Raw genomic sequence first — 10,000 nt, forward strand, 5'->3', positions numbered from 1 at the left:
TAACAGTATCGCTGGTCCCTCCCTTTAAAGGAGCGCTGACCATCTTTAAAATCCATTCTCTCACCTCTTATTAGCTTTATTAACAATCCCTCTCTCTCTCTCTTACCTTCAGTGCGTTTCCCAGTTCAAGACACAGACTGGCTGCCATTACTGGCTGATTCACTTCAATATAGACCTGAAAAAAAAAAAAATAATCACACCAACAGATTATTAAACTCCTAGTGAAACCAGGACTGGATCACACTGCTGTGCAGCGGGAGTCTGATTCCCAGCCCTGTAGATAGACTTTGGTTGAAGGAGGTTTGTAGCTGATTTTATAGTGGAGAGAGCTACAGGATATTGCTGGTAACTGTGGGATATTTAGACAGAGAGATCAGGGGCTGGGAATCAGACTCCTATCGCACAGCAGTGTGATCCAGTCCAGGTTTTACTGCTACCAGCTTGATCAGCCCCCAGTGTGTCTAGCTAACAAGCTCAGGTGTGTCTTATTATTAAACTCCTAGTGAAACCAGGACTGGATCACACTGCTGTGCAGCGGGAGTCTCCCCCCCCTTCTCCTCCTCTCCTCCCTTCTCCTCTCTCTCCTCCTTTCTCCTCTCTCTTCTCATCTCTCCTCTCCCTTCTCCTCCTCTCCTCTCCCCTCTCCTCTCTCCTCCTTTCTACTCTCTCTCTTCCTCTCCTTTCTCCTCTCTCTCTCTCCCTCTCCTCTCCTCCTTTCTCCTCTCTCTCCTCCTGTCTCCTCCCCTCCCTTCTCCTTTCTCCTCCCTTCTCCTCTCTCTCCTCCTTTCTCCTCTCTCTTCTCTCATCTCTCCTCTCCCTTCTCCTCCTCTCCTCTCCCTCTCCTCTCTCCTCCTTTCTACTCTCTCTCTTCCTCTCCTTTCTCCTCTCTCTCTCTCCCTCTCCTCTCCTCCTTTCTCCTCTCTCTCTCCTCCTTTCTCTCTCTCCCCTCTCCTCCTTTCTCCTCTCTCCTCCTTTCTCCTCTCTCTCCTCCTTTCTCCTCTCTCCCTCTCCTCTCTCTCCTCCTTTCTCTCTCCCCTCTCCTTTCTCCTCTCTCTCCTCTCTCTCTTCCTCTCCTCCTTTCTCCTCTCTCTCCTCTCTCTCTCTCCCTCTCCTCTCTCTCTCCTCCTTTCTCTCTCTCCCCTCTCCTTTCTCCTCTCCTCCTTTCTCCTCTCCTCCTTTCTCCTCCTCTCTCTTCCTCTCCTCCTTTCTCCTCTCTCTCTCCTCCTTTCTCTCTCCCCTCTCCTCTCTTCCTCTCCTCCTTTCTCCTCTCTCTCCTCTCTCTCTCTCTCTCCTCCTTTCTCTCTCCCCTCTCCTTTCTCCTCTCCTCCTTTCTCCTCCCTCTCCTCCTTTCTCCTCTCTCCTCTCCCTCTCCTCCTCTCCTCTCACCTTCACTGCAAAGCTGTAGCAGTTGACTGCGGCCTGCAGGTGCTCCTCGAAGCCTGGGCTTCGTAGTTGCTGCGTCTCCCGCTCAGCCTCCATGAAGAGGCGGGCAGCTTCAGTGAGAGACAGGGCCTCCCCAGGGGCATTGAACAAAGTCTGCTCACAACTAGAGAGAGGAAAAAAGAGAGGAGAGGCAATTCATATTGCATACCTTAAACCACTTACATCAATAGTAATAATAATAATAGTAATAATAATGTTTTAAAAACAAAGTCACTGTTCAATATACCGATAGTTTATTTCCACTGTTAGTTTTAATTTGCAAGTGAATTTTTTTTTTTACATGGAGCTTGGGTGACACCTGGTGGCCGTTTAGAGGCGATGCAGGCAAAAACCCAATTTAATCTCTCAAAAGTCGACCAATCACAACTTCTTTTTATTTTTAAGGATTGTGAAAATTCCGCGCTGGCATTCCGAGTTCAGTGAATTCGCTCGGAGAAGCTCCATTTAGAGAAAGCCAGGGATTATGAAATCGCTTTATTGATTACTGATCAAATCGAAGACGAGTAAAGCGGACAGTCTCACCGCGCCATCGCCAGGTTACAGAAGGCAGCATACTGAGGACAGTCCTGCTGTTTGAGTTCCTTAGCGAGCTGGCCTGAGAGAGAGACAGACAGAGAGAGAGGGGGGGGGGCAGAAAGAGAGGGGGAGAGAGAGAGAGAGACAGACACAGAGAGAGAGACAGAGAGAGGGAGAGAGACAGAGAGAGAGGGAGAGGGGGAGAGAGGGAGGGGGGAGACAGTCAGACAGAGAGAGAGAGAGAGAGAGAGAGAGAGGGGGGGGGGGCAGAGAAAGAGAGGAGAGAGAGAGAGAGAGAGAGAGAGAGAGAGAGAGAGGGGGGGGCAGAGAAAGAGAGGAGAGAGAGGAGAGAGAGCCAGACAGATAGACAGAGAGAGAGAGGGGGGGAGAGAGAGAGGAGAGAAAGAGTGGGGAGAGAGGGGGGGGAGAGAGGAGAGAGGGAGAGAAAGGAGAGAAGTGAGGGAGAGAGAGAGGAGAAGGGGAGAGGAGAGAGAGAGAGAGAGAGAGGTTACAAACTCACACTAGCCCTGCTGCTGCTGCTGCACCCAGTCCTGGGGTTCAGAGCTCCCCTCAATGAAGTCTAGTATTATTAATATTGAAATGATCAGGAGCCAGGAGTTTGAGCAGGGTTACAAACTCACACTAGCCCTGCTGCTGCTGCTGCACCCAGTCCTGGGGTTCAGAGCTCCCCTCAATGAAGTCTAGTATTATTAATATTGAAATGATCAGGAGCCAGGAGTTTGAGCAGGGTTAGAAACTCACACTAGCCCTGCTGCTGCTGCTGCTGCACCCAGTCCTGGGGTTCAGAGCTCCCTTCAATGAAGTCTAGTATTATTAATATTGAAATGATCAGGAGCCAGGAGTTTGAGCAGGGTTACAAACTCACACTAGCCCTGCTGCTGCTGCTGCTGCACCCAGTCCAGGGGTTCAGAGCTCCCCTCAATGAAGTCTAGTATTATTAATATTGAAATGATCAGGAGCCAGGAGTTTGAGCAGGGTTACAAACTCACACTAGCCCTGCTGCTGCTGCTGCTGCACCCAGTCCTGGGGTTCAGAGCTCCCCTCAATGAAGTCTAGTATTATTAATATTGAAATGATCAGGAGCCAGGAGTTTGAGCAGGGTTACAAACTCACACTAGCCCTGCTGCTGCTGCTGCACCCAGTCCTGGGGTTCAGAGCTCCCCTCAATGAAGTCTAGTATTATTAATATTGAAATGATCAGGAGCCAGGAGTTTGAGCAGGGTTACAAACTCACACTAGCCCTGCTGCTGCTGCTGCTGCTGCACCCAGTCCTGGGGTTCAGAGCTCCCCTCAATGAAGTCTAGTATTATTAATATTGAAATGATCAGGAGCCAGGAGTTTGAGCAGGGTTACAAACTCACACTAGCCCTGCTGCTGCTGCTGCTGCTGCACCCAGTCCTGGGGTTCAGAGCTCCCCTCAATGAAGTCTAGTATTATTAATATTGAAATGATCAGGAGCCAGGAGTTTGAGCAGGGTTACAAACTCACACTAGCCCTGCTGCTGCTGCTGCACCCAGTCCTGGGGTTCAGAGCTCCCTTCAATGAAGTCTAGTATTATTAATATTGAAATGATCAGGAGCCAGGAGTTTGAGCAGGGTTACAAACTCACACTAGCCCTGCTGCTGCTGCTGCTGCTGCACCCAGTCCTGGGGTTCAGAGCTCCCCTCAATGAAGTCTAGTATTATTAATATTGAAATGATCAGGAGCCAGGAGTTTGAGCAGGGTTACAAACTCACACTAGCCCTGCTGCTGCTGCTGCTGCTGCTGCACCCAGTCCTGGGGTTCAGAGCTCCCCTCAATGAAGTCTAGTATTATTAATATTGAAATGATCAGGAGCCAGGAGTTTGAGCAGGGTTACAAACTCACACTAGCCCTGCTGCTGCTGCTGCTGCTGCACCCAGTCCTGGGGTTCAGAGCTCCCCTCAATGAAGTCTAGTATTATTAATATTGAAATGATCAGGAGCCAGGAGTTTGAGCAGGGTTACAAACTCACACTAGCCCTGCTGCTGCTGCTGCACCCAGTCCTGGGGTTCAGAGCTCCCCTCAATGAAGTCTAGTATTATTAATATTGAAATGATCAGGAGCCAGGAGTTTGAGCAGGGTTACAAACTCACACTAGCCCTGCTGCTGCTGCTGCTGCACCCAGTCCTGGGGTTCAGAGCTCCCCTCAATGAAGTCTAGTATTATTAATATTGAAATGATCAGGAGCCAGGAGTTTGAGCAGGGTTACAAACTCACACTAGCCCTGCTGCTGCTGCTGCTGCTGCACCCAGTCCTGGGGTTCAGAGCTCCCCTCAATGAAGTCTAGTATTATTAGTAGTATTGAAATGATCAGGAGCCAGGAGTTTGAGCAGGGTTAGAAACTCACACTAGCCCTGCTGCTGCTGCTGCTGCACCCAGTCCTGGGGTTCAGAGCTCCCCTCAATGAAGTCTGTTATTATTATTAATATTGAAATGATCAGGAGCCAGGAGTTTGAGCAGGGTTACAAACTCACACTAGCCCTGCTGCTGCTGCTGCACCCAGTCCTGGGGTTCAGAGCTCCCCTCAATGAAGTCTAGTATTATTAATATTGAAATGATCAGGAGCCAGGAGTTTGAGCAGGGTTACAAACTCACACTAGCCCTGCTGCTGCTGCTGCACCCAGTCCTGGGGTTCAGAGCTCCCCTCAATGAAGTCTAGTATTATTAATATTGAAATGATCAGGAGCCAGGAGTTTGAGCAGGGTTACAAACTCACACTAGCCCTGCTGCTGCTGCTGCTGCTGCTGCACCCAGTCCTGGGGTTCAGAGCTCCCCTCAATGAAGTCTGTTATTATTATTAATATTGAAATGATCAGGAGCCAGGAGTTTGAGCAGGGTTACAAACTCACACTAGCCCTGCTGCTGCTGCTGCACCCAGTCCTGGGGTTCAGAGCTCCCCTCAATGAAGTCTAGTATTATTAATATTGAAATGATCAGGAGCCAGGAGTTTGAGCAGGGTTACAAACTCACACTAGCCCTGCTGCTGCTGCTGCACCCAGTCCTGGGGTTCAGAGCTCCCCTCAATGAAGTCTAGTATTATTAATATTGAAATGATCAGGAGCCAGGAGTTTGAGCAGGGTTACAAACTCACACTAGCCCTGCTGCTGCTGCTGCTGCTGCTGCACCCAGTCCTGGGGTTCAGAGCTCCCCTCAATGAAGTCTAGTATTATTAATATTGAAATGATCAGGAGCCAGGAGTTTGAGCAGGGTTACAAACTCACACTAGCCCTGCTGCTGCTGCTGCTGCTGCTCCCAGTCCTGGGGTTCAGAGCTCCCCTCAATGAAGTCTAGTATTATTAATATCAATATTATAAGGCATATTATTGACTCGGAAAGCGAGTTTAAGGGACGTATTAATATATAACATTTATAAAATAAAATTATAAATCACCCACCGAACTGCTCGCTCGCTTCCGCTACGTTCGGCTTTCTTAGGAAGCGTCTGAAATATTAAAAAAAAAAAACCAAAGAGATCAAAAAATATATCCAGTAACCTTTTTTGTTTGTTTGTTTATTATTTTTAAGACAGCCACTTACAACAAATCGAAAAATAACACAATATTAATACAGATATATACAAATTCATGACGTCAATAAATAATAATAATAATAATAATAATAATAATAATAATAATAATAATAATAATATTCACGCGGTTCAAACACCGAACTAATACGTCATGAAATATAAATTTGAATTTTAAAAAACAGGCTTCGAAATTAACAACAAAAAAAACGTCATTTCTGCTTCGAAACTGGAAATACTAATCAGAAAAAAAACGCATTCATTTGTAGTGTCGCATCTTTAAGTACGAATTATTATCATGATTATTATTATTATTATTATTATTATTATTATTTTGATATTATAATTTAGTAAACAAAACACGGAACCCAGGCCTGGCGAGCTGTTGCTAAAATTTCTCAACCGTTCAGACAGGAGATATATATATATTTATTTATGGGTTATATTTCATAACCAGGCGTGTTATTACTGTTTTTAAAAATATATTTATTCATTTATAATACTTGCTTTTTTAGTTTATTCGACACGGTTCGATAACGGAGTAAGAAATCTCCTTCGGCCGCCATTTCGAGTAAGGGCAAGAGTCCAGCCCGGCGTCACGGCGGGTCAATAGAGAGACGCTGTTTCTCAATGGGGAAAATTCGAGCAAGTGAAGCCGCCGCCGCCATGTCTGTTGAGGGCGGCCGTCACCGATTCGCGGGAGCGAGCCTACGTCACGGTGCGCGTCATTGTTTTGTTTGTCTTCTCTGTATCAATACAGAAAATATTATAAACTCTGTAAATGTGATCGGCTTTTATGAATAAATTAATAATAACACGTCAAAAAAAAGAGAGAGAAAAACAAATCCCACGAATGATTGAGACGCAGAAATGATTGCGTATTTGTTTAAAGACTTTTATTTTATAAAAGTTTATTACAGTATATATTTTTACAGATATATATATATTGTATTACTCCCGTCCCACAGCAGTGTGATCCAGTCCAGGTTTTACTGCTACCAGCTTGATCAGCCCCCAGTGTGTCTAGCTAACAAGCTCAGGTGTGTCTGATTATTAAACTCCCAGTGAAACCAGGACTGGATCACACTGCTGTGCAGCGGGAGTCTGATTCCCAGCCCTGAATAAGCGATACATTTCCTGATAGAAGACCGAACAGGTAATAATAATAATAATAATAATAATAATAATAATAATAATAATAATAATCAATGCATTCAGAAGTAGTATTTAAAAAATAACAAATAAAAAAATTCAAAAAGGTCTATTTGCTAAAACATTGTTGAAAATTGTTATACACTCTCCCGTCCGCTAGGGGGCGAACTGACGCGACGGTATCACAGATTCTCGTAGACGGATTCAAAGATGCCCTCGTCGGCCGCGGCGGTCTGTGGTTGATTCGGCTGCGCCTGAAAATAAATAAATAAATAAATAAATAAATAAACAAACATTTAGAACTGGTTTAGGGACAATGTCAAAATTATCAACATTTTTAAAAAACGTAGAATTTATCTACAAATACTGTTTTATTCAGTCAATAATGAGGACAATTAACCATCAAAATACGCAGTTTTTTTTTTTTTACAGTATCCATTTTCCCAAGTAATTGAAAAAATTATTATTATTATTATTATTATTATTATTATTATTATTATTTAGTAGATTGCTCCTGGCTTAGGGACGGTGTAAAAATTATCAACAATTTTTAAGAAACGTACACTGACAATTTCAAGCCCCTATTATTATTATTATTATTATTATTATTTAGAGATCTCTCCTGGTCTTCCTCACCTTCCCTTTCTTCTTCTTCTTCTCTTCTCCTCCTTTTCTCTTTTTAACATTCTTCTCGTTCTTTGGCTTCGGCTCCAGAGTGGTGTAGAGAGAAGGGTTGCGAGGCTCCAGAGCCTTGATAAAGAATTCAAAAAATAAAAATAAATACATCATCATCATCATCATCATCATCATCATAATAATAATAATAATAATAATAATAATAATAATAATAATAATAATAATAACACATTATTATTATTTATTTCTTAGCAGACGCCCTTATCCAGGGCGACTTACAACTGTTACAAGATATCACATTATTTTTACATACAATTACCCATTTATACAGTTGGGTTTTTACTGGAGCAATCTAGGTAAAGTTCCTTGCTCAAGGGTACAGCAGCAGTGTCCCCCACCTGGGATTGAACCCACGACCCTCCGGTCAGGAGTCCAGAGCCCTGACCACTACACAGACACACTCACAGTGTAGATGGATGGTTCCTTCACTGTCTGCTTCTCAGCATTGACTCTCTCTTTGTCTCTCTCTGAGTCTCTCTCTGTGTCTCTCGCTGTCTCTGTGTCTCTCTCTGTCTCTGTGTCTCTCGCTGTCTCTGTGTCTCTCTCTGTCTCTGTGTCTCTCTCTGTCTCTGTGTCTCTCTCTTCAGTCCCAGAACAGGCGCAGACCTGCAATGGAAACAGAAACACACACTCTGCAGTGAGGTCATCACCCTGCGACGGTATCTCGCATTCCCGCGAGGTCATCACCCTGCGACTGTATCTCGCATTCCCGCGAGGTCATCACCCTGCGACTGTATCTCGCATTCCCCGCGAGGTCATCACCCTGCGACTGTACCTCGCATTCCCCACGAGGTCATCACCCTGCGACTGTACCTCGCATTCCCCGCGAGGTCATCACCCTGCGACTGTACCTCGCATTCCCGTGAGGTCATTCTTCCACGAAACCGTTCTGTGATGTCACCTTTCTTTCACAGTTCAGTAATACCTAATATCACCTTATTGCTCCCCTCTCCTCTCCTCTCCTCTCTACCCATTCCCCCTCTCCTTCCTCCCCTTCCCCTCTCTCACTATTCTCTCTCCTCCCCCTCTTCCTCCCCTCTCCCTCTCCTCTCTCCATCCCTCCCATTCCCCCTCCATCTCCTTTCTCCTAATTCCCTCTCTCCCTCTCCTCTCTCACTATTCTCTCCTCTCCCTCTTCCTCCCCTCTCCCTCTCCTCTCTCCCCATTCCCTCTCTCCCTCTCCTCTCTCCATCCCTCTCATCTCCTCTCTCCTAATTCCCTCTCTAACTCTCCCTCCCCTCTCTCTCCCCTCTCCTCTCTCACTATTCTCTCTCTCTCTCCCCCATCTCTCTCCCCCTCCCCTCTCCTCTTTCCCCCCTCTTCTCCCCTCCCCTCCCCTCCCCTCTCTCACCCTCCTCTTCCACAGCAGCACCCCAGTTCCAGTCACACTGAAGACGAGGAAGATGGCGCTGAGAATCGACAGAGTGATGATATCCACAATGAAGGACGAGGGCTCCCTGTACCCCACATCTGAAACAAAACACACAGCGGGCTTACAGACTGAGGGGAGCTCTGAACCCCAGGACTGGGTGCAGCAGCAGCAGCAGCAGGGCTAGTGTGAGTTTGTAACCCTGCTCAAACTCCTGGCTCCTGATCATTTCAATATTAATAACACTAGACTTCATTGAGGGGAGCTCTGAACCCCAGGACTGGGTGCAGCAGCAGCAGCAGGGCTAGTGTGAGTTTGTAACCCTGCTCAAACTCCTGGCTCCTGATCATTTCAATATTAATAATACTAGACTTCATTGAGGGGAGCTCTGAACCCCAGGACTGGGTGCAGCAGCAGCAGCAGCAGCAGCAGGGCTAGTGTGAGTTTGTAACCCTGCTCAAACTCCTGGCTCCTGATCATTTCAATATTAATAATACTAGACTTCATTGAGGGGAGCTCTGAACCCCAGGACTGGGTGCAGCAGCAGCAGCAGCAGCAGGGCTAGTGTGAGTTTGTAACCCTGCTCAAACTCCTGGCTCCTGATCATTTCAATATTAATAATACTAGACTTCATTGAGGGGAGCTCTGAACCCCAGGACTGGGTGCAGCAGCAGCAGGGCTAGTGTGAGTTTGTAACCCTGCTCAAACTCCTGGCTCCTGATCATTTCAATATTAATAATACTAGACTTCATTGAGGGGAGCTCTGAACCCCAGGACTGGGTGCAGCAGCAGCAGGGTTAGTGTGAGTTTCTAACACTGCTCAAACTCCTGGCTCCTGATCATTTCAATATTAGTAATACTAGACTTCATTGAGGGGAGCTCTGAACCCCAGGACTGGGTGCAGCAGCAGCAGCAGCAGGGCTAGTGTGAGTTTGTAACCCTGCTCAAACTCCTGGCTCCTGATCATTTCAATATTAATAATACTAGACTTCATTGAGGGGAGCTCTGAACCCCAGGACTGGGTGCAGCAGCAGCAGCAGCAGGGCTAGTGTGAGTTTGTAACCCTGCTCAAACTCCTGGCTCCTGATCATTTCAATATTAATAATACTAGACTTCATTGAGGGGAGCTCTGAACCCCAGGACTGGGTGCAGCAGCAGCAGCAGCAGGGCTAGTGTGAGTTTGTAACCCTGCTCAAACTCCTGGCTCCTGATCATTTCAATATTAATAATACTAGACTTCATTGACGGGAGCTCTG

The 10,000-nt window shown here is 46.3% G+C and overlaps 2 protein-coding genes across 2 annotated transcripts in view; both read right to left on the minus strand.

Moving 5' to 3' along the window:
* Positions 1 to 64: 64 nt before the first annotated feature.
* On the minus strand, positions 65 to 6,172 carry LOC131730025 (40-kDa huntingtin-associated protein-like). Its single transcript, XM_059020314.1, has 5 exons — positions 6,035 to 6,172; positions 5,397 to 5,443; positions 1,966 to 2,038; positions 1,387 to 1,546; positions 65 to 175 (listed from the first exon to the last, which is right to left on the minus strand). Exons 1-5 carry the CDS (start codon positions 6,091 to 6,093, stop codon positions 80 to 82), a joined length of 435 nt encoding a protein of 144 aa, XP_058876297.1. The 5' UTR covers positions 6,094 to 6,172; the 3' UTR covers positions 65 to 79.
* A 237-nt stretch (positions 6,173 to 6,409) lies between these two features.
* Positions 6,410 to 10,000, minus strand: part of LOC131730026 (NFAT activation molecule 1-like) — a 6,350-nt gene continuing 2,759 nt past the window's right edge. Inside the window, exons 3-6 of the mRNA XM_059020316.1 lie at positions 8,727 to 8,845; positions 7,781 to 7,981; positions 7,316 to 7,429; positions 6,410 to 6,933 (exon numbers count right to left, since the gene is read on the minus strand). Coding sequence (XP_058876299.1) covers positions 6,862 to 6,933; positions 7,316 to 7,429; positions 7,781 to 7,981; positions 8,727 to 8,845 — 506 coding nt within the window. The 3' untranslated portion in view covers positions 6,410 to 6,861. The remainder of the gene's footprint in view (positions 6,934 to 7,315; positions 7,430 to 7,780; positions 7,982 to 8,726; positions 8,846 to 10,000) is intronic.

This window comes from Acipenser ruthenus, unplaced genomic scaffold (assembly GCF_902713425.1).
Source record: "Acipenser ruthenus unplaced genomic scaffold, fAciRut3.2 maternal haplotype, whole genome shotgun sequence".
Taxonomy (NCBI): domain Eukaryota; kingdom Metazoa; phylum Chordata; class Actinopteri; order Acipenseriformes; family Acipenseridae; genus Acipenser; species Acipenser ruthenus.

Bases quoted from the DNA above. Each gene is read 5' to 3' on its own strand.
- LOC131730025 (XM_059020314.1), bottom strand. From the start codon at position 6,093: ATGGCGGCCGAAGGAGATTTCTTACTCCGTTATCGAACCGTGTCGAAT. The intron at 2,039-5,396 runs GTGGGTGATTTA...TCTCTCTCTCAG, and splicing joins GGAAGCGAGCGAGCAGTTCG to GCCAGCTCGCTAAGGAACTC. The intron at 176-1,386 runs GTGAGAGGAGAG...TTTTTTTTTCAG, and splicing joins GCTACAGCTTTGCAGTGAAG to GTCTATATTGAAGTGAATCA.